The sequence below is a fragment of the Balaenoptera acutorostrata genome, chromosome 13 (assembly GCF_949987535.1).
Source record: "Balaenoptera acutorostrata chromosome 13, mBalAcu1.1, whole genome shotgun sequence".
Taxonomy (NCBI): domain Eukaryota; kingdom Metazoa; phylum Chordata; class Mammalia; order Artiodactyla; family Balaenopteridae; genus Balaenoptera; species Balaenoptera acutorostrata.
In genome coordinates, this window is record NC_080076.1 from 82,121,835 (window position 1) to 82,146,922 (window position 25,088).

At 45.3% G+C, this 25,088-nt stretch overlaps 1 protein-coding gene across 2 annotated transcripts in view; it reads right to left on the reverse strand.

Annotated features, from left to right (window-relative positions):
* The window catches only part of VSIG10 (V-set and immunoglobulin domain containing 10), a 35,252-nt gene that overhangs the window by 3,403 nt on the left and 6,761 nt on the right, over positions 1-25,088 (reverse strand). The window contains exons 2-8 of one of the 2 annotated variants that reach the window (XM_007189471.2): positions 24,494-24,775; positions 12,189-12,491; positions 10,234-10,494; positions 5,330-5,623; positions 2,366-2,476; positions 2,036-2,051; positions 310-521 (exon numbers count right to left, since the gene is read on the reverse strand). In XM_007189471.2, the coding sequence (XP_007189533.1) occupies positions 310-521; positions 2,036-2,051; positions 2,366-2,476; positions 5,330-5,623; positions 10,234-10,494; positions 12,189-12,491; positions 24,494-24,775 (1,479 nt within the window). The remainder of the gene's footprint in view (positions 1-309; positions 522-2,035; positions 2,052-2,365; positions 2,477-5,329; positions 5,624-10,233; positions 10,495-12,188; positions 12,492-24,493; positions 24,776-25,088) is intronic. The other variant, XR_009005116.1, reaches the window with a different exon arrangement.

A 25,088-nucleotide genomic window follows, 5' to 3' on the forward strand; every position in this document is an offset into this window, starting at 1 on the left:
TAAATCTTCCTGCTGTTTTCATTTCCCCCTCGTGTTTTAGTCTGTTCGCCCTAACTGGTCTCGTAAAGCCCTTCACCATCGGTCTTTCTTTTCTAGTGCCTGACAGTACCGATCTGTGCCTTTCCCAGAGCAGGCCCTTGATAAATATTTGTCCATTTAATTAGTGTGTTGGTAGTTGATAGGAGATTCTCAGATTCTAGACTAAACTTTAACTGTCTTTCCCAACCTTTAAAAGACAGACCCTTAGAGATTTCTTCCGGGGAAGCCCACCACAACCTCGCAGAGAGCTTCTAATGACAAAGAGCTTACCCTGCAGAGCCTGGAGTCCATTGGCCATGCGGTCCACGTTCCCATTCACCAGTGCGGTCACTCTGTGGATGTGGCCGTACTTGGTTACTTCTTTTGGCGACTCGTGCCTCTCACTTGCTTCCTCCTCTTCCTCTTCGGCAGCATCTTCCTCCTCCTCCACCTCTTCCTCTTCTGAGTCCACCAAAACCATGACATCACCCATGTCTTGCCTCCTAATTTCCAGAAGGGGAGAAATAATCAAGAAGATACCCTATTTTCTCCAACTTCAGCCCTCGCTGAATAGGAAACACTTGGTTCTTTGCAGCCCCTCTGGTAACATGGAAAATTCTTCATGTATTCAACTTGGTTGAGTCGTGAGATGACAGTGCGGTTGTAACCTCGCAGAGAGATGCTGCCGAAGACTGTCTAGATAACTGTATCCTGTGCTGGGTGAGTTTTATCACTCCACCTCTCCCCACCCTGCGGCTCCTCAGGCAGAGGACCTCATTGTCCCAAGCACCCACCATTTCAGTTCCCCTCACAGCACGTACACAGACGCTCTGTTCCTTTCCTGAAATGCCCTTCTTTCTCCTGCGCTTACTGAAATTTCTCCACCTTTTCATTATTCAAGGCCCAAGTAAAGTCCTCTGCCTCCCCCTGATGCCTTGAACTATGATTGAATTTGGCGTCCACGGGCAGCGGTTTGGCACTGAATTGTTCTCTAGCTTGTTGCTGGCTCTTGCCTGCCCAGCCAGACTGTACATTTCACGGGCTAGTCACAGTCCGAGGAGCATTACATTCTCATTTCATCCTTACAGCCCGCCTCTGAGAAACAGATGAGGAGACAAAGGCTCAGAGAGGGTCAGGGATTTTCCAGGAGCCACGGGCTTCAAGGGCAGAGCTGCCATGTGAACCCAGGTCCATTCATTCCAAAGCCTTTTCCCATTATGCCAAGCTGCTCCCTTCTGTGAAAAATAAGCCTGGGGAATGACAGATTCATTCCAGAATGACCCTCAAAAGCAGGGCAGTAAAGGTAACACTTTCCGTTGAAAGATGGTCCCAGAACAATAAAATCCCCTCATTATGAACGACGGTCCCAGAACAATAATACCCCATAGTTATAAATGGATAAGACGAGCAAAGAGAAGAGTTCTTTGCTCCCACCCAGAATCTCCTTAGGAGGCTAAATACATAAGTTCCATTTAGTTGCTTTGCCCCTACTGAGGTTTCCTTTTGGGAGGGGCTTCTGGGCATGCTCAGACTACTCTTTCAAAACATGCTGTAAGACTATGACTTATTCTTCCTTTTAGAAAAGGAAAACTAGATAAAATAAATGCATGAATGACCGGGCTCAACATGTACATGCTGTCTTTATGCCTCAGTGACAGTCCAGCAAGGTGCCTTGCCCCGAGGTCTGGCGTCGTAAAAAGAGCACAGACTTTGGAATCGGGTCAGGCCCAGGTCTGACTGCAGGCACGGCCACTCACTTCCTGGATGAGCTTGCAAAAGCTGCTTTTTGCTTCACTGAGCCTCCCTCAACTTGTCTGGAACACGGAGACAACAGCAGCACCCTGAAGAGTTCATGACGGGGTTGTAATAATGCCTGAGGAAGCACCAGCCCCGTGTCTGGCCCGTGGTAGGTCCCCAGTGGCGGTGGTTATAATTGTTCTTATGAAACATTATAAACAAAACGTCAGTGAAGACATCATGGAAATGGATTTTTGATTTGAGTCTAGGGAACACTCACCTGAAAGTGCTTCCTACTGAAAGGAGAAAGGAAAAAACATTAATATCCAATAATATCCACTTCGGCCTCACAGAAGTTTCTAATCAATCTAACATTTACAAAAGAATGGACAACGAGAAAACTGACCCAATACGAGAGATGACAGGGTGTTCAGGAGTGGTTCTTAGGTGCTGCATTATTGCACATCTGCACCCAATTTGGAAACCTCTCGAATGGAGCTTCAGGTGGGAGCATAACAGGGGCCACCTTCCCCCACCCACACCCTCTCAAGGAGCCTGAGAGAGAAGCAAAGGGACCCAAGAAGCCCTTACCGTTCCGGGAAGCCCTTACCTTTCCAGCAGAACACAGGGCTGTAGTACAGCAGAAGCCCGGAGATAATGGCCAGTCCCAGCAGAAGGAGGCTCACGATGGTGCCCACAATTCCCCCGATGTTTACAGGTTCTGCAAAGACAAATCACACCCTTGACTCGGCCACGTGATACACACAGCTAGGAGGGCAATACCTCCCCTCCTCTGCCTGGATCCTACTCTTATCTCGGTTTCATGACCTTGGGCAAGGCATATGACCTCTCTGCAGAGCAAGATAAAATTCTCATTTTTCTACTTCAGACAGTTTGTGGGAATCAAACAAAGCATGTGATGCAAAAGAACACTGGAGGGGGGTGTGGTGGTGGGATGAACTGGGAGATTGGGATTGACATATATACACTCATATGTATAAAATAGATAACTAATAAGAATTAGTTATGTAAAACTAATTTTATATAAAAATATAATTTTATATAAAAATATAAAATAAAATTCAAAAAAATAAATTAAATAAATAAAAAGTAAAAACAGAAGAAAAAAAAAAGAACATTGGAAAGTTAAAATCTCTGTGTCTCCACACATCAAGCCTGCTGTTAAGGCCATAGTAATTAAGAGTGTGAGCTATTGGTGCCACAGTGAAGTGATCAATAGAACAGAATAGGGAGGGTCTTCCCTGGCAGTCCAGTGGTTAAGACTCAGCGCTTCGGGACTTCCCTGGTGGCACAGTGGTTAAGAATCCGCCTGCCAATGCAGGGGACATGGGTTCGATCCCTGGTCTGGGAAGAGCCCATATGCCACAACTAAGCCCATGAGCCACAACTACTGAGCCTGCGCTCTAGAGCCTGCAAGTCACAACTACTGAAGCCCATGCGCCTAGAGCCCGTGCTCTGCAACAAGAGAAGCCATCGCAATGAGGAGCCCTCTTGCCACGACTAGAGAAAAGCCTGTGCACAGCAACGAAGACCCAATGCAGCCAAAAATAAAAAATAAATAAATAAATGAATTTATTAAAAAAAAAAAAAAAAAAAAGACTCAGCGCTTCCACTGCTAGGAGCGCGGGTTTGATCCCTGGTCGGGGAAACTAAGATCCCGCATGCTGCTTGGGACGGCCAAAAATATATATATATTTAAAAAAAGAGAACAGAATAGGAAATCCAAGAACAGGTCCACACACAGAAGGAAACTTGATATAGGACAGACTAGTGAGTAGAAGAGGAACTCTTCAGGATGTGGTGCTAGACCAAATAGTTATCCAAATTGGGGGGTGGAGGAGACTTGATGTCTACCTCACATCATTCACAAAAATCAATTCTAGATGGACTACAGAGTTAACTATGAAAGGCAAGTGTTAAAACTTTAAGAAAATATGGAAGAATACTTTCATGACCATAGGATAGATAAGGATTTCTTAAGACACAAAAATTGCTAATGATATAAGAACAGATTCATAAAGTCAACAACATTAAAGTAAGAATGTCTGCAAATTGAAGGATACCATAAAGAAAACAAGAAAGACAACTGAAAGGAAATATTTGTAACATATAAAACTAACAATTAGCATATGGAATTTCTAAAGAACTCCTATATATCTATAGGAAAGGGGAAAACGTCAAAAGACACAATTATGTATTTCACAGACGAAACATAAATAGCAAATAAACATATGAAATAATGCTCAGCCTTCTTAGTAATCAGACACATTCAAATTAGAACCACAGTGAGATTTCATTTTACACCTACTTGATGGGCAAAAATCACAAAGTCTGTGGGTGAAAATGTGGAACGACTGCCATTGCAAATGGAAATTGGTATAACCACTTTGGAAAATAATTTGATGTTATCTCATAGATAAAAATGCACATAACCTAACCTTCATTTCTACTCCTTGTACAAATATTCTAGAGAAATATTTGCCTGGGGACCTGGGTATATGTACACAAGGGGCTGGTAAAAAGGTTTCCATAGCAACACCGTTTGTTCATCACAACAAAAAAATCAGAAGCAGCACAAACATCCATCAGCAGGAAAATCAATAACTTAGTTGTGGAGTAGTGATACAATGGAAAATTATACAGCAGTACAGAGGTACAAAGTATAATTATACACATCAGCATGAATAAATTCTGGAAACAAAACGTGGGATAAAAAAGGCAAATTACAAAAGACTACATTTGTATGGTAACAACCATTTTTCAAAACTCTAAAACAAACAATATATTACGTAGAAATGTGTACGTATGCGCATATTTTTTCTTAAATAAAACATGAAACTCAGGATAGTGGTTACCTTTTTCAGAAGGCCCAGTATGAGCCTGGAAATGGGCCTACAGGTAGGGTTGCCAGATAAAATACTGTGTGCCCACTTAAATTTGGATTTCAGATAAACAATGAATATTTTTTTTAGAATAAGTATGTCCCAAAAAAAAAAAAAAAAAGAATAAGTATGTCCCAAGCAATACTGGGGTCGTACATTAAAAAAAAAAATTGTTTTTTGTTTTTCTGAAATACAAATTTAAGTGAGCATCCTGTTTTTTTAGCTTTGCTATTGTTGTTTTCTAAATCTGGCCACACTATCTGCAGGTAATTCCAGCAGCGTTGGCACTGTTCTATATCGTAAGTGGGATGTTACTTTCCTGGGTGTTCATTTTGCTATTATGTTTCTCAGCTTACATTTTATATATATGTATATATATAAATTATATCTATTTTATACATGTATGTATTTTATTTATATATATATATATTTTTTTTCCTTTAGGATGTAACAGATATTAAATAACTTTTTTATCCCTATGCAAATGTTAGAGATTTAGGACTGGACAATAATTTTCCCATCCACCTTGTCAAGCCACAGGGAAGCAGATAGGCCTTCTCCCAGATGGCAGTGACCCACATGTAGGGAGGCACCAAGCTGTCCCCATGCTGATGCCAGGTCCTCTGAAGCTCTCGGCCCTCCTCCTCCTCCTCCGGGGCCACTTCACTCACCTTTCACGCTCAACCAGATGTCCACCTCCCTGACCCCCACGAGGTTCTCAGCCCGGCAGACATAGTAGCCCTCGTCCAGGTCCTGGGAGCAGTTGCGGATGGTGAGGGTGGCGCTCTGGCCACTCTGGGCGATGAGGTGGTGGCCGCTGGGCTGGATGACGACCTCCGGCTGGGTGAGGTTGCTCAGCCACAGGATCTTGGCGGGGGGGTAGGCTCCAGACACTTCGCAGGTGAGCGTCACATTGCCTCCCACAAAACAAGTCTTCATGGGCTCAGAGAGAAGGGAGGGGCTCCCTGACCATCAGAAGAAGGTAAAGAAAGACAAACGTTGAAGGAGATTCAATCGGTGGTCTGAGAATTTCAAGAATATTACTTCTTCCAAACAAAGCAACTCCAGGAACTTCTGTACTGCACCTGGTCTCATATAATAATAAAAGCTAATATTTGTTGAGCATTCAATGGGCTAGGCACCATTCTACTTATTAACCCAATTAATAATTCTCACAACAATCTTGCAGATGGGGAAACTGTGGCACAGAGAAAGTTAAGTAACTTGCTCAAAGTCACATGACTAAATAAGTGAGCAGCTAGGATTTAGGGGGAACAAATATCCTGGTTTGTGCAAGGCTGAGGGGGTTCCCAGGACCTGGGGGCTTTCAGTGCTAAAACTGGTGAAGTCCCGGGCAAACCAAGATGAGTTGGTCACTCTATGTAAGAATGGAACCCAAGGAGTCACGCTTTTGTGGTCCACATCTCCTTACTTCTTATGCTGTAAGCTTCTATGTATAATAACCATACTGATCAGGTAAGATACGGGCACACAGCCTGACAAGGGTGTTCCAGGGGACAGAAGGCAGCTGTATTAGTTTCCTGTTGCTGCTGTAACAAATTGCACAAACTTAGCAGTTAAAACAACACAAATTTATCCTTTTATAGTTCTGGAGGTCAGAAGTCCAAAATAATCTTGCAGAACTAAAATCAAGGTGTTGGCAGAGCTGGTTCCTTCTGGAGGCTCTAGGTGAGAATCCATTGCCTTGTTTTCTCAGCTTCTAGAAAGGAGCCACCTGCATTCCTTGGCTCGTAGTCCCTTCCTTGAATTACTCCTACCTCTTGCATCTGTCATCACTTCTCACTACTGCATGTGACCCTCCTGCCTCCCTCTTATAAGGACCCTTGGGATCACACTGGGCCCACCCAGATAACCCAGGACACTCTCCCCATCTCAATATTCTTAATCACAGATGCAAAGTCCCTCTACCATGTAAGGTAACATTATCACAGGTTCTGGGGATTAGGATGTGGACATCTTTTGGGGGCCATTTTTCTGTCTAGCACAGGTCTGTCCTAGAAAACTCAGAATGTGGCGTCCCTGTGGCCTTGGGGTCTGATTTAAGTGGGACACAGGGAGCTATGAGGTCTACTATGGCGATCTACTTGTATCCTTTGCAAGAGAAGCCTTTTCCCAAAATGCACACCCTCTTGGGAAGGGTAGCAAATTCATCTTGGGAGGATTTATGAAATCCATATTTTCAGCAGCTGAGGGATACAGAGCAGCATGTTGGGTTCCTGCCCTGGAGAGTGAAACTACACGCTTCCCCTTGGCAGTTGTTCCAAGAGAGAAACTAGGGTTTCACTGCTGGCATCTGGGGAAGGGGGAAGGGGCAAGGGGGTGGGGGTGGGACAACCCAGAAGCCTCTCTCTCTAGGTCAGGTTAACAGAAGAGAATACCCCAAACCTGGTTTTGCTCAGAAAACTCACCTGCGGACACCCCTTCTTGGATCAACTGTCAGATTCCCCCCATGTTGCTAAATCACTCCTTCCCCGCTTTATGGTTAACCAGAATTTCCTTTAGGGTCACAAAGCCAGCAGCAGTGACAAGCCTCATCAGTATGTCTGTATTTGGGGGTCCCAAACCAAAGTCTGATAAATGGCCCCCTCCTCCTTTATTAAAAGCAAAACAAAGAATTCCCCCGGTGCACCTCCCCTGAACCCCAAACAAACATCATGTATTTTGCCAAACACAGCACTCACCCCTCAGACAGCTGGGTCACCATCCAGCTAGTGTGGCACCTATAAATTCAACAAGTTTCACTTAAAGGGATGCTGTGTCAGGGGTGGGGCAGGTGCTGCTGGGCCCTCACAGATCTGCAGGAGGCGGACGACAAGCTGGGGCCGCCGCGCACGGGGCTCCGTAACACCGCGGCTTATCGTAGGCTGAGTTGGCGTCTTCAGTTTAGGGGCCTACACACCATATAAAGAGAGATCTGGGGAGCTCCCTGGCCGTCCAGTGGTTAGGACTTGGCGCTTTCACTGCCGGGTGGCCCAGGTTCAATCCCTGGTCGGGAAACTAAGATCCCACAAACTGCGTGGCACAGCTGAAAGAAAGAAAGAGAGAGGGAGGAAGGGACGGAGAGAGAGAGAAAGAGAGAGAGAGAGGGAGGGAGGGAGGAAGAAAGAGAGAAAGAGAGAGAGAGGGAGGGAGGGAGGGGGAGAGAGAGAGAGAAAGAGAGAAAGAGAAAGAGAGAGAGGGAGGGAGGGAGGGGGAGAGAGAGAGAGAAAGAGAGAAAGAAGGAAGGAAGGGGAGGGAGGGAGGAAGAAAGAGAGAGAAAGAGAGAAAGAAGGAAGGAAGGAAGGGGAGGGAGGGAGGAAGAGAGAAAGAAAGAAGGAAGGAAGGAAGGAAAAGAAATGAAATAAAGAAAAGAAAGGTAGATAGATAGGTAGATAGATAGATGATAGATAGATAGATCGATCAATCTGGGCAGCAGGAATCCCCGAAAGCATCACTTTTCATCAGCTTGGGGGCTACACTGTCCTGGATCCCTGAGGTGGACGTTAGCATTACACTTCAGTGACGTACTAGTCCTTTCAAGTGGAATGATCCAGAGACCCCTCGCCTGCAAGGGCCTTGCTACTCAAGGTGTGGTCCTCGGACCAGCAGCAACAGCACTTCCTGGAGGCAATTAGAAATGCAGATATTGGGTCCACCCAGACCAAGAGAGTCAGAATCTGCATTTTAACCAGCCCCCACAGGTGACTTGTATGCATATCCAGGCTCGAGTGCCCAAGAGGGAGGCAGGGAGAACTGGACGGTGTCAGAGTCCAAGAAGGGTCCAGGCTCTGTGCTTGCTTCCTGTGCTCCTGGAATTGGGAAAACTTCTGGTCAGCTCCCTTCTCCAGACACATTTCTTAACCCTGAGCACATATTTAGATTCAAATTATTGGTCAAGTCTCAGGGGTCACAGGAATAAAGACTTAGGCAAGATCTGCAAATAAAATGGGAGGGTAAGGGCAAAATAACACAACCCCACCAGCTGCCTCTGCTAATTTCACCCTCTCTCAGCATCGGTCCATCATTTATTCACTTCCTGGGACTTACTTCCATAACACACTTCGGACATCCTCATTATGTACCACTCTGAGTGTGTATACTGCTTTCTATTTGCAGTCTGGGCAAGTCGGCTGCCTCTGTGTCACCATCGGTGAAATGGAGCGTCCTCCCCAAGTTCATGTCCACCTAGAACCCCAGAATGTGATCTTATTCGGAAATGGAGTCTTTGCAGGTGTAACTAGTTAAGGATCTCAAGATGAAATCATCCTGGATTGAGGGTGGGCCCTAAATCCAAGGACTGGTGTCTTATAAGAAGAGGAGAGGCCACAGGGAGACATACACACAGAGGGGAAGGTCACATGAAAACGGATGCAGAGACCAAAGTGATGCAGCCACAAGCCAAGGAACACATAGAGCCATCAGGAGCTGGAAGAGGCCAGGAAGGATTCTCCCAGGAAGACTCTGATGGGAGCACGGCCCTGCCCACACCTTGATTTCAAACTTCTAGCCTCCAGAACTGAGAGAGAATAAACGGCTGTTGTTTTAAGCCACCAAGTTCGTGATACTTTGTTACAGCAGCTCCAGGAAACTAATTCTGAGGGATAATAGGAGCTCTCAGCTCACAGGGTGACTGAGGACTGAACAAGATACTGTGTGCAAAACACTTGGCACCTGCACTCTATCTGCACTCAGTAAATGTTAATGTCACCATCGCAGTTGACCCTTGAACAACATGGGGGTTGGGGGACCAACCTGCAAGAAATCTAAAAATCCACGTCCTGCTCTCTCTGCCTCAGAAACAAAGGAATTGATAAATGGCTCGCCCAAGGACAGGAAGCTGAAACAGTTTGGATAGAATCAGGACTCAAACCCTAGTTCTTTTGATTCTATATCCTGTGATCTCTAATCAGACACAAACTTTTCCCCACAGTGAGTTAATTTAAAGATCTGTAAAGTGAAAATACAGATACTACATTTATTGAAAAAAATCCACATGTACGTGGAACTGCGCAGTTCAAACCTGTGGTGTTCAAGGGTCAGTTGTATTTGTGATATTGCCATTTCCTGCTTCACATTTGCCAGACTTCTCTCTCCAAGTAAAGTTTAAGTCCTTTAAAGGCAAAGACTCTGTATTCCTCCACAGTACCTGGAACCATGCTGAGCACCTAAATCCTACCCAAAAAGATTTGCTGGATCATGTGTGGAAGGTCACCAGGAAAGCAGTGAGCACTACCTGGATAAAAGCAAGAGCGCTGGGGTCAGACCAGCCTGGCTATGTGTTGGCTCTGTCACTTACGAGCCAGCTGATCTTGGGTAAATTAGTTCACGCATGTTATCATCTGCAATTACGAATCCTAATTTGCAGGCCACTGTGAGGATTACAAATAGTAAGTTAATAAGAAAGAGTCAGAGACCTTCTGAGCGCAGAAACCTAAAAGAACAGGACTGAGAGGGGACTTCCCTGGTGGTCCAGTGGTTAAGACTCCACGCTCCCAATGTAGGCGGTCCGGGTTCAATCCCTGGTCAGGCAACTATCTGGACCCCAGAACCCCAGGACAAGGCAAAGCAGACTTACTGATCTGTACCACACAGCTGGCTCCCAACTCCGGCCCCACTATGTGGCTCCCGACACATTTGAACTTCTTGCCGTCCGACAGCTGGGGCTGGTTCAGCATCTCAACCCCCAGCTTTGATGTCCCCACAGCCACACCTCCTGGCTCTTCTGTCCACAGGAGGTCTGGGTCTGGGTATCCTCCGGCCCAGCGACAGCTGAGCTGCAGCGTGAACAATCCTGGCGACAGCTCTGCCCAGCACTGAGGGGCTGATGGAGGGGGCGCTGCAAAACACCAGAGGACGTGGCCTTAATCACAGACTAAGATGAGCCACTGGGCTCACCCTAAGGATTACAGAACCAGGGTATCAGAGAAACGTCAACCCCAGTTAGTGTACCTTGAGATAGCTCCTAGCACAAATTAGTGCCTGACACAAGTTGGGTTTCCTCGGCTGGGTGTTAAATCTTGGAAGAGATTTGCATTTCTCACTAGCCATGTGTGGCTATTTAAATTTTCATTAATTTAATTACAAATTTATTTCCTCCATCAGACTACTCACATTTCCTAGTCATCACACATGGTAGCTATTAGACCATACAGAAGAGAACATTTCCATCATCACAGAAAGTTCTACTGGACGCTGCTGGTCCCTAGAGGGAGTTGCAGGAAGAGGGAGATTTATTCATCCCCAAACCTCAACATACACTTTTTTTTTGCTATGTGCAAGTACCACTTAAAAAAAATATAAAAATTTAACAAATTACAAACCTGTTGTAACCTATGTGTTCATAATTATATCTAAAATAATATATATTATATATGTATGTAGATAGTATATATATTATGTGTGTCATATACCTTTATATATTTTATATAATACATATAAATAGAAATTTGGATCTTATTTGTAGATATGTGGCATCTAAAAGAAAAATTATTGGAAATATACCAAAATGATGGTTAGAGTACAAGTGATTATTTTCTTCTTTCTACTCATCTGTTTCCTACAACAAGCACGTATGACTTTATATACGATGAATGTCATTTATGATAGACAGCATTGAGACTTACAAAGGCTCTGAACAACGTATAAAGTAAGTGTGTCGTTGCCCTGCCTGCTAATCGTCGTTCTCATGCTCCCTTCCATTAGCAAGGATTAGGAGTGCACCCTGTGTTTATTTCTACAGTGGTTTTCCTCTGCTAAATGTGTGCATAGGTGCATTGGGTTGTTGTTTCTTCACCTGCAAAATAAAGCTTCATGAACTATTGGTTCTTAACAGTGCTAGAGGGCCTGTGTTCACGGAGAGCGTGAGAGCAGATGAATGGATAAACAAATTGTGGTAGAGCTGTACAACAGATACTCTTAGGCCAAGAAATGAAAGCAAGTACTGACACAAGCTACAACAAGATGAACCTTGAAAACATGATGCTAAGGGAAAGATGCCAGTCCCCAAAGGTCATATAGGGTATGATTCCATTTATATGACATGTCCAGAATAGGCAAATCCATAGAGATAGAACATAGACTGGTGGTTACCAGGGGCTGGGGGAAGACAGTATGGGAGTGACTGCTTCACGGATATGGGGTTTCCAATTTGGGGTGATGAAAATGTTTTGGAACTAGATAAACGTGATAGTTGCACAACACTGTGGATAGACTCAATGCCACTGAATTGCACATCTTAAAATGGTTAATGTTATGCTATATACTTTCACCTCAATTAAAAAAAAAAACTTTAGACCTAGCATTAATTCCCCTCTATGACTCACAGGGATTCTCCTGTACTCCTAGTTAGCAGCGAGCTTCCAGAAGAGGCAACACTCTCTTCGACATGTGTACGTGTGTGTCGAGGGAGCTGCAGAAGCACGTTAGAACCTGTGCATCAGGTAAGTCTTTGTATACAAAGGGGAGGCACAAACACGCAGTTCACGAAGGGTCAAGGTGAAGGAGTGGGGGAGGGGAGCACTTCTTACGCACAGTAGACCAGGAGCTCGGTGGTCACCTTTCGATGTCTCCCGCCGAGCATGTTTGTGGCCAAACAGGTGTAGTTCCCTTGGAGGTTCTGTGACATCAGTAACAGCGTGAAGCAGCTGGCCGTCAGGTTGTTTCCGAAGGGCTCGGTGCTAGAATCCGGGGCCCGGAACCACCACTCAACCGTGGGCGGAGGCCAGGAGCTGCTGCTGCAGCAGAAATCCACCTGGGAGCCCTTGGCCGCATACAGCGTGCCGTTGGGGAGCCTGCCGGTGCTGGAGATGTTGACCTCAACCTGATAGGGGCCTCCTGGGAACGACAGAGCGGGTGGGGAAGGCGTAAGAGTTAACTGGAGCCCCTTACCAGCTCTAAGAGACACAGAAATGATCAGGAAGCAGCCAGTGAGGATGACAATATCAACCACTTATTATGTGACAAACACTGTGCCAAGTGCCCTTAGGCATGCTTTCATTGACTCCTGAGCAATTCCGTGAGATTTACTGAGGGGATCAATCCTTACAGAAGACAGAAAATGCAAATCGCCCCTTTTCAAAAACGCGGATGAGTGGAAAGGATATCTGTGCCTTAAAGAGTTAACATAGCAGGACTTCCCTGGTGGTCCAGTGGTTAGGATTCTGCACTCTCACTGCCAAGGGTCTGGGTTCAATCCCTGGTCGGGGAACTAAGATCCCACACACACACACAAAAAAGTTAACATAGCAGGCCTGAGTGCCTTCCTTAGAAAGGCCTGCCTGCAAGGTTGGCCTGGGCTGGCAACTAGGAACTTGGATTTCAGGGGGGTTCCCACCGTTCCCAGAACTGGTAAGAGTGGGGTTCACCAGGCCTAAACTGTTTGTACAAACAGTGTGGCTTATGCTGAACACCTGCTTTCCTTCTGCGAGTCTGGAATTTTGGTATGTGCTAGGCAGAGGATGCCTATGTGACGAGCCCCAGTAAAAACCTAGGGCGCTGGAGTCTCTAACGAGCGTCCCTGGTAGATATTCCACACGTGTTGCCATAACTTGCTGCTGGAGGAATTAAGCGTGTCCCATGTGACTGCACTGGGAGAGGGCTCTTGGAAGCGTGCTCTTCATTGTCCTGTGAGTTCTCCTAGAGAATCAGTGAAGCTGGGGGTGGTCTTGGGGACCCCTAGCACAATTTCACACTGAAAGACAAGAAACATTGGTTCCAGTCCCAATTTTGAACTCCACTTACTAGCTGTGTGACTTTAGGCAAAGTATTTAACTTCTCTTAAGCCTCCATTTCCTCATCTGTAAAATGGGGGTGATGCTAGAGCCCACTTTATGGGGTTGTCATGACAATTAAATGAATTAGTATCGTACAGCACTCAGAACAGTGCCAGAAATGCCGTCCCACGATTGGTACCCAGTGCATCTAAGATCCTCTTTGATCCTATTTATACTAAAGTCCTATAGTGTGTTGCCTCCACCAGAGACTTCCTCTTAAGAAGAGTCCAGAAAGGGCAATGCTTGGCCAAAGGGATAAATCTATGACTGTAGAATTTTGGACAAAAATATGCCCAGGGGATAAATTATTAGGGGGAGGAAAGGCTTTGCCAGATCCCCTCAAAGTACAGAAGCTACTCCCACCTATTCTGGGGCCATTGTATAACGACAGAAATTGTGGGTTTCTGAGGAAAATACACTTGACAATATGCTTGTCTAGTCAGGGCTGGCTCCTAAGAGTTGCAATGATTTGCTGGAATCATGTCACCTCCCACAGAGGGTCTAGGGAAAAAATTATACTGTAGTTTGGGAGGTGCTCAAATATCCCATTGCCTGTTGCTGACTAGTTGGGTAGGTATGCGGACCAGCAGGTCCCAGGGAGTGCCCACAGTTGGCGAGCACCCAGACAAGCACAGGGTACCTCTGTGGTATTGGTAGCCACGCCTGGGCCAGCAAAGGTACTGTGTTAGACTGGACCACCTGGGTCTTCCAAATTGTGGTCTGGAGGGTCACAGAGGTCTGTCATGAACAGTGAAACCCCCAGAAACTGGCTGGGATGGGGTGTTTTTTTTTTTTTTTTTTGACCGCGCCACGTGACTTGCGGGATTTTAGTTCCCCGACCAGGTATCAAACCCTCGTCCTTGGCAGTGAAAGCACCGAGTCCTGACCACTGGACCACCAAGGAATTCCCTGGGAGGGGCTTTTGACCAGCACAATGCTGAGCAAAAAATGGGTTTGGATAAAGGGAACGGATGAGAACGCTGTAGGTGGAAGCGTTAAAAAAAAATAAAAAAATCAAATGAGAGAACCTGAAGGGCCTTCTGAATTAAGTGTTCAAAGGTTACAGCTTTTTTATAAACCCTTGGGTTGAGTCTGCTTTCTTAATTAAAGCTGACACCATCTTCTTAAATCCCTGGGGTTCTTCCCCTATTCTGACTAAAAAGAAGGTGGTACCCATTTCCATCCCTCCCACCTCTCTCTCCACCCCGCTGATATTCCTAAACAGAAACCACCAGCCCTTTTTGCTTGCAGGGTGATGGTAGCAATCACTCGGAGAGACAGACAGCTAGGGGAGGAAACAAAAATAAAACAGCAAATAAATAAAAATATAGCGTGTTTACAAAGGTTCAGCAGCTTATGGGGGCCTTGGTCATGTCAGTTTCTTGTATGGATGCCTTAGCCTAGTGGTTATGAACTTGGACTCTGCATTCAGACAGACCTGGGTGTAAATTCTACTGCCGCTTCTAGACAGACAACCTTGAGCAAGTGTCCATCCCTCCTATTCTCACTCTCCTGTCCTTCCTAGGAAATGAAAAGAACAGGAGTAACTTCTATCACCAGGTTATTGAAGGATCCAATAAGAGAATATAAGCAGAACACTTAGCCTGGTGTTCGACATGTGGTCAATGTCCTATGAATGTTATCTGACGTTATTAACAGTAGTATACTTGTAGATTGATTCTAGAACATGCATCGGCAAGCAACGGCCCACTGTCTGTTTTTATACAGCCTACAAGCTAAGACGGTAGGTACAGATGAACAGCCACAATCGATCTGATGAGAGAGAACACTAACTTTGAACCCCAACTAAGTGAAATGTTATCCCTCCCCTGCCCAAAGAATCCCATTCTTCTCATTAGTAGGCCTGCACTACCAAAAAAATGCACTAGGTTATGGGAATTCCCTGGCAGTCCACTGGTTAGGACTCGGCGCTTTCACTGCAGTGGCCTGGGTTCAATCCCTGGTTGGGGAACTAAGATCCCGCAGGCCTCATGGCGCGCCCCCAAAAAAAAAAAAAAGTACTCAGTTATTATTATATCTTGAATTTTGTCAACAAAAAACATGTGGAAATTTGTTTTCTCTCTTGTTATATAAGTACTTATATGATATCCTCATTTTTACCTGTTGACTCAGAAAGACTAGAATATTTACTGTCTGGCCTCTACAGAAAAAGTTTGATTCCTGTTCTACAACAATCCACTACTGCTGCTGCCTTCCTGTCCTCTGTAGTCATTCTTGACATCAGAACTCACTTCTTTCCTTCCCCACCATAACTATAGGTTGGCCAGTAAGTGTCTCAAAGAGTTAATTTACATCTCAGGGACCCACAAAATAGGAGATTCCCATCTTCGTATCTTGGGTTCTTTGACAAGACGAAAGTTATTTTCCTATATTTATTCTTAACCCCAGCATTTTTATTTGAAAATGACCTAAGAATGTACTGACTAGCCTCTGCTAACCAGTGGGTGTACCTGTTGTTCCACAGTGGGACAAGATCCTTGGGGAAACTTACAGAGTGTTTTGATATCACTTAGAGATGGAACATAAGGAATTCCCTGGTGGTCCAGTGGTTAGTAATCTGTGCTTTCACTGCCGAGGGCACAGGTTCAATCCCTGGTCAGGGAACTAAGATCCTGCAAGCTGTGTGGCGCAGCCAAATTAAAAAAAAAAAAAAAAGGAGATGGAACATAGAGGTGAATATAACAACCCCATTGCCTCCCCACCTCCCTAGTGACCACTGATTCTGTCCAGAAGACCAAAACCCAGAGGTCCTCAGCCTCTTACAAGCATACTTCTCTGCTTCAGATGAGCTTGGCAAGACTCAGGTTAATCAATCTTTGGGCAAAGGTCATCCCATCTTCTGACGGGGCCAGCAATCTTTCTTCAGTATGCCCAACATCCCCTTTCCCTAGGACCTTATGTTGTGATAGGGCACAGTGACACCATCACCATCACAGAACGAGTGCAGATCAGATGGGCCCAGTTGGTCGGGGAACATGGGGCTTTCCTGAGACTCCCTTTCCTGGAAGTCGGGAGTGGCAGCCAGTCACTAGCTAAACAGGAGCACTCCCATCCTCCAAACCCCACCTGAATCCAAAGGGGCTCTCGGAGGTTGATACAAACCAGCTTCCTCATTGCCCATGTGCCAACCAGCTCAAATGCTCCCTCAACACTTGCTGGGCCTAAGAAAAATAGACACAGGGAGAGTCTGGCATTGTGTACCACTCAGCTCCCCAATGGCTAAGAGATCATCTCTTGAAAGAAGCACAAAGTCTACTGGAATATGTTAAGGTCTGTGCGACCCACTCCACCCACTCCAGGCTTTCTGCCGGTAAACACACAGTGGTTCTAACCTCGTATCCACCTGACTTGGAGGCAGGAGCAGATGGGTAGGTAAGTCAGTGAAATAAACAGCTGTGGCAATCCTGAACTGCTCTGGACTAAGGGATCTCTGTACCCTCAGGAGCAGCGGTCCCAATCTCAATGGTAAAACTCTTCAACTGCATCATTAAATTAACAAGGAACAGTGCAGAGTTCTTACTCCTGAGATGAATAACAAAATCACACTGCAGTGCCCATTCCAGACAGGTTGTATCACCCCAGGCCTATAGAAAACCTCACTCCCTAGAAGGCAGAGGCACCAAATGCCCACTGATGGTTAAGCAGAGATCCAGGTGGTAAGGAGGGAGAAAGCTCTCGGCCCTCATAGTGTTTCTGCAGCATCTCTGTCCATTCACACATTCAAGGTCACTTACAGTTCTTTGTATATCTTGGATATTAACCCCTTATCAGATATATTATATGCAACTGTCTTCTCCCATTCAGTAGTTGGCCTTTTTGTTTTGTTGACAGTTTCTTTCACTGTGCAATAAGCTTTTTAGTTTGATGTAGTCTCATTTGTTTATTTTTGCTTTTGTTTCCCTTGCCTAAGAAGACATATCCAAAAAAAAAAAAGTACTAAGGCCAATATCAAAGAGCATATTGCCTATGTTTTCTTCTAGAAGTTTTATGGTTTCAGGTCTTACATTTAAGTCTTTAATGCATACACCTCCATATCAAAAAAATAAAAAAGATTAAAAAATGGGCAGAGAAACTGAATAGACATTTTTCCAAAGAAGACATACAGATGGCCAACAGACACATGAAAAGATGTTCACCATCACTAATCATCAGGGAAATGCAAATCAAAACCACAGTGAGATATCACCTCACACCTGTCAGAATGGCTATTACTAAAAAGACAACAAATGACAAGTGTTGGAGAGGGTGTGGAGAAAACGGAACCCTTGTGCACTGTTGGTGTTGGAATGTAAACTGGTGCAGCCACTATGGAAAACAGTACAGTGATTCCTAAAAAAATTAAAAATAGAACTATCACACAATCCAGCAATTCCACTCCTGGGTATTTATCCAAAGAAAATGAAAACACTAATTAGAAAAGATACGAGACTTCCCTGGTGGTCCAGTGGTTAAGACCCCATGCTTCCACTGCAGGGGTCATGGGTTCCATCCCTGGTCAGGGAACCAAGATCCCACATGCCATGTGGCGCAGCCAAAAAAAAAAGAAAAGAAAAGATACATGCACCCTTATGCTCATTGCAGCATTATTTACAATAGCCAAGATATGGAAGCAACTTAAGTGTCCATCAACAGATGAACGCATAAAGAAGATGTGGTACATATATACAATGGAATACTACTCAGCCATAAAAAAAAGAATGAAATCTTGCCATCTGTGACAATATGGAGGACCTAGAGGATATTATGCTAAGTGAAATAAGTCAGATGGAGAAAGTCATAAGTGTACGATTTCACTTATATGTGGAATCTAAAAAATAAAACAAATGAAAAAACATAAAACAGAAACAGAGTCATAGATACAGAGAACAAACAGGTGGTTGCCAGAGGGGAGGAAGGTGAGGGAGATTAAGAGGTACAAACTTTCAGTTACAAAATAAATGAGTCATGGGTATGAAATGTCCAGTGCGGGGAATATAGTCAATAATTGCATAATATCTCTGTATGGAGTCAGGTCATAACTAGAGTTATTGTGGTGATCATTTTGAAAATTATAGAAATATCAAATCACTGTGTTGTGTAACAGGAACTAACAATGCTGTAGGTCCGTTATACTTCAAAAACAAACAAAGAGACTCAGAAAAAGAGATCAGATTTGTGGTTATCAGAGGTGAAGAGTAGAAGGATGGGAAATTGGATGAAGGTAGAAACTTCCAGTTATAAGATAAATAAGTACTAGGGATGTAATGTACAACATGATAAATATAATTAACACTGCTGTATGTCATATATAAAAGTTAAGAGAGTAAATCTTAAGAGTTCTCATCACAGGAAAGAATTTTTTTCTGTTTAATTTTGTATCTATATGAGGCAATGGATGTTCACTAAACTTATTGTGGTCATCATTTCATGATGTATGTAAGTCAAGTCATTACGCTGTACACCTTAAACTTATACAGTGCTGTATGTCAATCATACCTCAATAAAGCTGGAAGAAAAAAAATTTTTTTAAACAAAACAAGAAAACAAAGTCATGTACAGGTAACAACTTGCCACATCTCAGATTTTTTCCCCCTAGCTTCCAAGGCCATGTTAGAATATTTCCAAACTTTTCTCCTTAAGAGACTAAGTTATCAACCATGTCAGTAGAAAGACAGGAAAAGCAAGATCTAGGCACGCAAGTCTTGTTCGAAAAGCCCAGATGTACTGACTGATGGGAACTTGAGATGCATTTTTCCCACAAGAATCCCGTCACCTCCTTAACCAGCTGACGGAGGTAACATGGACCAAGTGCATATACACCGTGTGCCCAACTCTATGCTGAAGTCTGTGCATGTTTATCTCATGAATGTGTGCAGGGAATCTGTGCCTAGCTTCCACCATTACCCCTGAATTCACAGATGATAAAACTAAGGTTGGAGGAGTTCAAGCGACTTCCCCAAGGTCACAAAGACAACAGCCAGCAGGACCTGCGTTTGAACCTGGGCAGCTGGGCCTCACAGCGTATGCCCTCAGCCACTCAGCAACATCACCACCTTCCCAGAAGTAGCGGTTGGGTCAAGCCTAATCCATTTTCCGAAATCTTCCATGCAGAAATGAGGGCTGAATTCCAATCTGAGATGCCAAGGCCTCCCCTTCTGCCACTGTCTGAGGAGCAAGAAGGGGCTCCCTGGTGCCCAGAAGGGTCTGGTGTTGGCCCGGGGTCTCTCGTGGAATGGGAACAAGGCCTGACGTTCCAGAGGGCCCCGGTGTATGTGAAACCGGAGGACATCTGTGCTACGGACTGAACGTTTGTATCCCCCAAAATTCATATGCTGAAGCCTGTCCCCAGTGTGATGGCATCTGGAGGTGGGGCCTTCGGGAGGGGATTAGGTCATGAGAGCAGAGCCCTCATGAATGGGATGAGTGCCCTTATAAGGAGAGACCCCACAGAGCTTGCTTCCTCCCTCTCTGTTCACCAAGGAGAGAAGACACACATCTGCCAACCAGAAAGCAGGCCCTCACCAGACACCGCATCTGCCGGCACCTTGACCTTGGACTTCCCCGCCTCCAGAACTGTGAGGAATAAATGTTTGTTGTTAAAGCACCCAGTCATGCTATTTTTGTTATAGCAGCCCAAACTGACTAAGACAGCCCGTGTCCTGTTTTCACGAGCAAGCCACGCACCAGTCAGGGACCCCCTATGTTTCCAAATGAAGAAGTTTCCTTAACACATATCATACCACAGTAACTCAGGGAGCTCAAAACACCATTTGAGTTTAGTGATTTTTTTTTTATGTAAATTCATTTTCATCATAAGAAGACCTTACGTTTATCTCCCTACAGGGCAATAATGAAACTAATCAATCCTCCAATAAACTTAGCCAATGATTAATAAGTCAGTGTCAGATAAAATCATCATAAACCGGAGAGAGTGATAATAAAAAAAAAAAAGCCTCTAAAGTTGTAATGCCACCTTACTCCTCTGAGGTCAAAAGCAAAGACACTTACTGACAAGACTGACGTGAAGGAATTATTATTATTTTTGGCCGCACCGTGCAGCAAGCGGGATCTTAGTTCCCTGACCAAGGATCGAACCCGTGCCCCATGCGTTGGGAGCTCAGTCTTAACCACTGGACCTCCAGGGAAGTCCCGAAGGAATTTTTTTTTTTTTTTTTTTTTTTTTGTGGGGAAAGGGGGTTCTTTATTGAAAAAAACCTCTGCCACCACTGACGCTCAGAACTGGATGCCAGATATTCCATCGCTGCCCCCTCCAGGGAGTGCAGTAATGGTGGAGAGGGGTATGAAGGTGAGGATGCAGTGAGGAAAGAGGCAGGGTCCTGCTGAGGAAGGTAGGTTTGAGAAGGAAGTAGAGGAGGAGGCTCAAAGCTTTCGGAAGCAGCAGCAGCCCAGCCCTGGGGCCTCCTAAGACTTTGCCATCTCAGGGGAGCACAGTTGCCCGGCTCTCCTGAGCCCTGTGGCAGCCACCACAGGTGCTGATGCAGTCCTCCGTATCCAGGAAGTTGTTCTGCTTCCTTCTGCCCCCGCCGTAAGCAAAGGTCTCGCAGAGCCTGGACTTTGCATTGTAGAAGTACCTGATGAACAGGGCCCTGCAGGGACCCACGTAGGGAGGCCTCAGGCAGAAGGCAGGGCGCAGGACCTGGGCCTCGTTGCTGTTTTCACCCCCCGGGGTGCTGGCCACCAGGGTGCCCAGGAAGACTAGAAGGGCTGCAGAGAGGCAGAGCTGGCTCATCTTCGTGGCCTTGCAGGAGGGCTTCTCCCGAAGGAATTATTAATTACCGTTTGACAGCTGGAGTGAGGGAGGCCTGTTGGCACCCGCCCATGGGCTCACAGTGAGAACCAATCAGAACTGGGCCAAATTGGGTGACATTTTTTTTTTTTTTTTTTTTTTTTTTTTTTTTTTTAAGGATTTTCTTATTTATTTATTTATTTATTTATTTTTGGCTGTGTTGGGTCTTCGGTTCGTGCGAGGGCTTTCTCCAGTTGCGGCAAGCGGGGGCCACTCTTCATCGCGGTGCGGGGACCGCTCTTCATCGCGGTGCGCGGGCCTTTCTCTATCGCGGCCCCTCCCGTCGCGGGGCACAGGCTCCAGACGCGCAGGCTCAGCAATTGTGGCTCACGGGCCCAGCTGCTCCGCGGCATGTGGGATCCTCCCAGACCAGGGCTCGAACCCGTGTCCCCTGCATTAGCAGGCAGATTCTCAACCACTGCGCCACCAGGGAAGCCCCGGGTGACATTTTTTGATACACCCACATTCATTCCTGGCCATTCAGCGATTCATCCACGGCATCTCCAGACCCAAAAACACTGCATTCGCAAATTCCATAAGCCTTAAGAGTTGGTGGAAAACGTACAAACCATCCAAAAATCTAGACGTGTCCTTGAAGCCTCTCTTTCCTTCATCCTCCACTTCTAATCCACGAGCAAATCTTGCTGGTGTACCTCCAAAATATTTTCTGAACCTGTACATTTTCACCAAGGTCAGTGCTGCTACCCTGACTCTGGCCACTAATATCTTATACCTCCGATTGGCTTCCTTGTGTGGTTTTTTGTTTGTTTGTTTTGTTTTTAGTTTCTTTAAGTTCTTTTAAAATTAATTTTTATTGGAGTATAGCTGCTTTTGGTTTCCTTGTTTTTTATTTTACCAGTCTTTCTTGAGACCGCACACATCCATTCTCCACGTGTAATTCAAATGATACCGCATCCCTGCTTGCTTACAGCTCCAGGAGTTCCTCCTGCACCCAGAATAAAATCCCAATTTTTGACCAGGTGTATTAGTGTCCTGGGGCTGCCTTAACAAAGTAAGTCCAACCAGATGGCTTAAAACAACAGAAATTGATTCTACCACTGCTCTGGAGGCCAGAAGTATGAAATCAGGTGCTAGGAGGGCTGTACTCCTCTGAAGGCTCTAGGAGAGAACCCTTCCTTGTCTCTTCCCTGGCTGCTGGTTATGGCTGTCCATCTTTGGCATTCCTTTGCTTGCAGCTGCATTACTCCAATCTCTGCTTCTGCCACAGTACAACATTCTCCCTGTGTCTCTGTCTTTGCATGCATTTTCCTCTTCTTATAAGGATACCAGTCAATTTTAATTAGTGCCCACCCTAATGACCTCATCTTAAGTTGATTATATCTGCAAAGACCCTATTTCCAAATAAGGTCACGTTCACAGGTATCAAGGGTTAGGATTTCAACATATCTGTCTGGGGGACACAATTCAACCCATAACACCAGTCTTACCCGGCCCCACATGGTCTGGCCCTGCCTTCCATGTCTCACACGTCCTGCCCTCTCACACTCAGGATTCCCACCACACCAGCCTTCTCCTCATCCACACACGCACCATGTTCAACCCATCTTGCACTTCAATTTCTGCCTGGATCTCTCTCTCTTATCTTCATGTGACTGGCTCCTACGTATCATTCAGCTTCAATGTCACTCTTTCCAAAAGCTCCTCTCTGACCCACCAATGTAAAGTGTTTCAGAGAATCTAATCGCATCACCCCATCTCAATTCTCTGCACAGCACCTGTCACTCTGATACTGCCTGATGCATTTGTTTACCTGCTTATTGTCTGTCTTCTCCTACTAGGATGTCAGCTCCACACGGGTAGAGACCTTCTCTGACCTGTCCATTCCTGTGGCCCAGTGCCTAGAATAGTGCCTGGCATTGGGCTCTCAATAAATACATATTGACTAAAGGAATGAGTTAATAATTTATAGATGAGAAAATCAGGGAGCAATAGTGATCACATGGGTATTTCTACTCAACGACACACCCTGGGTATAGAATGTGGATATCCCTCTAAACCAGTGACCAACAAATTTTTCTGTAGGGGCCAGAGAGTAAATATTTTAGGTCCTGCAGGACATACAATCAGTGTCACAGCCACTCAGCTCTGAGGTTGTAGCACTAAAGGCAGTCAGAGATAACATGTGAATGAATGAGTGTTGCTGTGTTCAAATAAGACCTTATTTATGGACACCAAAATGTGAATTTCATAGAATTTTCACATGTCACAAATATCATTCTTCTTTTGATTTTTTTCAACCGTTAAAAATGTAAAAAAAAATTTGTCACTTGCAGGCCATACAAAAATAGCAACAGGCTAGAAATGGTCCACAGGTTATGATTTGCCAACCCTTGCTCTAAATTCATGCATATATATTGACAGACATGATAGACTGATTTAGGAAAGACAGTAGTAACAGTAGCTCATACCAAGCCCTGCATTTAGCACTACAGCATAAGAGCATATACCTGATAAGGTATGCAATGCATTGTCCCCAATTAACAAATAAGAAAAACCAGGGGCTTCCCTGGTGGCGCAGTGGTTGAGAATCCGCCTGCCAATGCAGGGGACACGGGTTCGAGCCCTGGTCTGGGAAGATCCCACATGCCGCGGAGCAGCTGGGCCCGTGAGCCACAACTACTGAGCCTGCGTGTCTGGAGCCTGTGCTCCGCAACAAGAGAGGCCGCGATAATGAGAGGCCCGCACACCGTGATGAAGAGTGGCCCCCGCTTGCCACAACTAGAGAAAGCCCTCGCACAGAAACAAAGACCCAACACAGCCAAAAATAAATTTTAAAAAATAAATAAATAAAAATAAATAAATAAATAAATAAAGGTATTAAAAAAAAAAACCAAAGCTACTGAAAAACAGATATTAAGCTACTTACTTACTCAAGGTGACCTAGCCTTAGGATTGGAATTCAGTCAGTCTGACTTGATTATGCTATACTCTGACTTTGTTGCATAATAAAATGAGATTGATAGCGAGGATGATATTAACAAGCTAACTAATATGCCAGGAGCCATTTACAGCACTTTATATAGATAAACTGGGATCTATTCCTCACAGCAATTCTATGAGGCAAGAATCCCCTTTATCTCCATTATACAGATGAGGAAATAACAGGTATGAGAGGTCATTTAGCTTGCAGGTAGCAGAGCCCAGAATGAAACCCAGGCCATTGACTCCAGAGGCCTCCTCGGGTCCCAGGCTCTGAGCGCCACGCCAGCCAGTCTCAGTCCCCACCCACCACTTACTGGTCACCTGCAGCCACACCTGGAACCACCGAGTCTCGTTCAGGACCTCCCAGCAGGTGTAGTTCCCTTCATCCTGCAGGCTCAGTGCCTCGATGTGCAGGGAGCTGGCATTCACCAGAGAGAAGCGTGGCTGGGCTGGCGGGAGGCTGGAATTGGAGGACAGGAGGAAGACAGGCTCCGAGTCATTGCGGTACCAGGTCATGAGGCCCCTCGGTCCCAAGACATTGCCACAGCGCAGCGTGATATTCTCGTGAACTTCTCCAATGACGACAGCCTCCAGTCCTGAGTGAGGAAAGGTCAGGCTGTTACCACCTTTCTTGATCTCCCTTTTTGCACAGTCCCTCTGCATTAAGATTTTTTAAAAATCAGGCATGTGTTTTTGAGATGCAATAACACACAGAGCCCCACCCTGTCGGGATAATTGGCCAGTACCTGACAGTAATGAACTTGTGGTGGATCACAATTGCAAACAGCCCTAATAACCCCCTCCCCACTGTCCATGGCCTTCACGATGTCACTCTGTGGTGCCCTCCCACTCTGACTCTGGCAGGGCCATGTGACTTGCTCTGGTCTGTGGGGTGTTAGCAAATGTGGT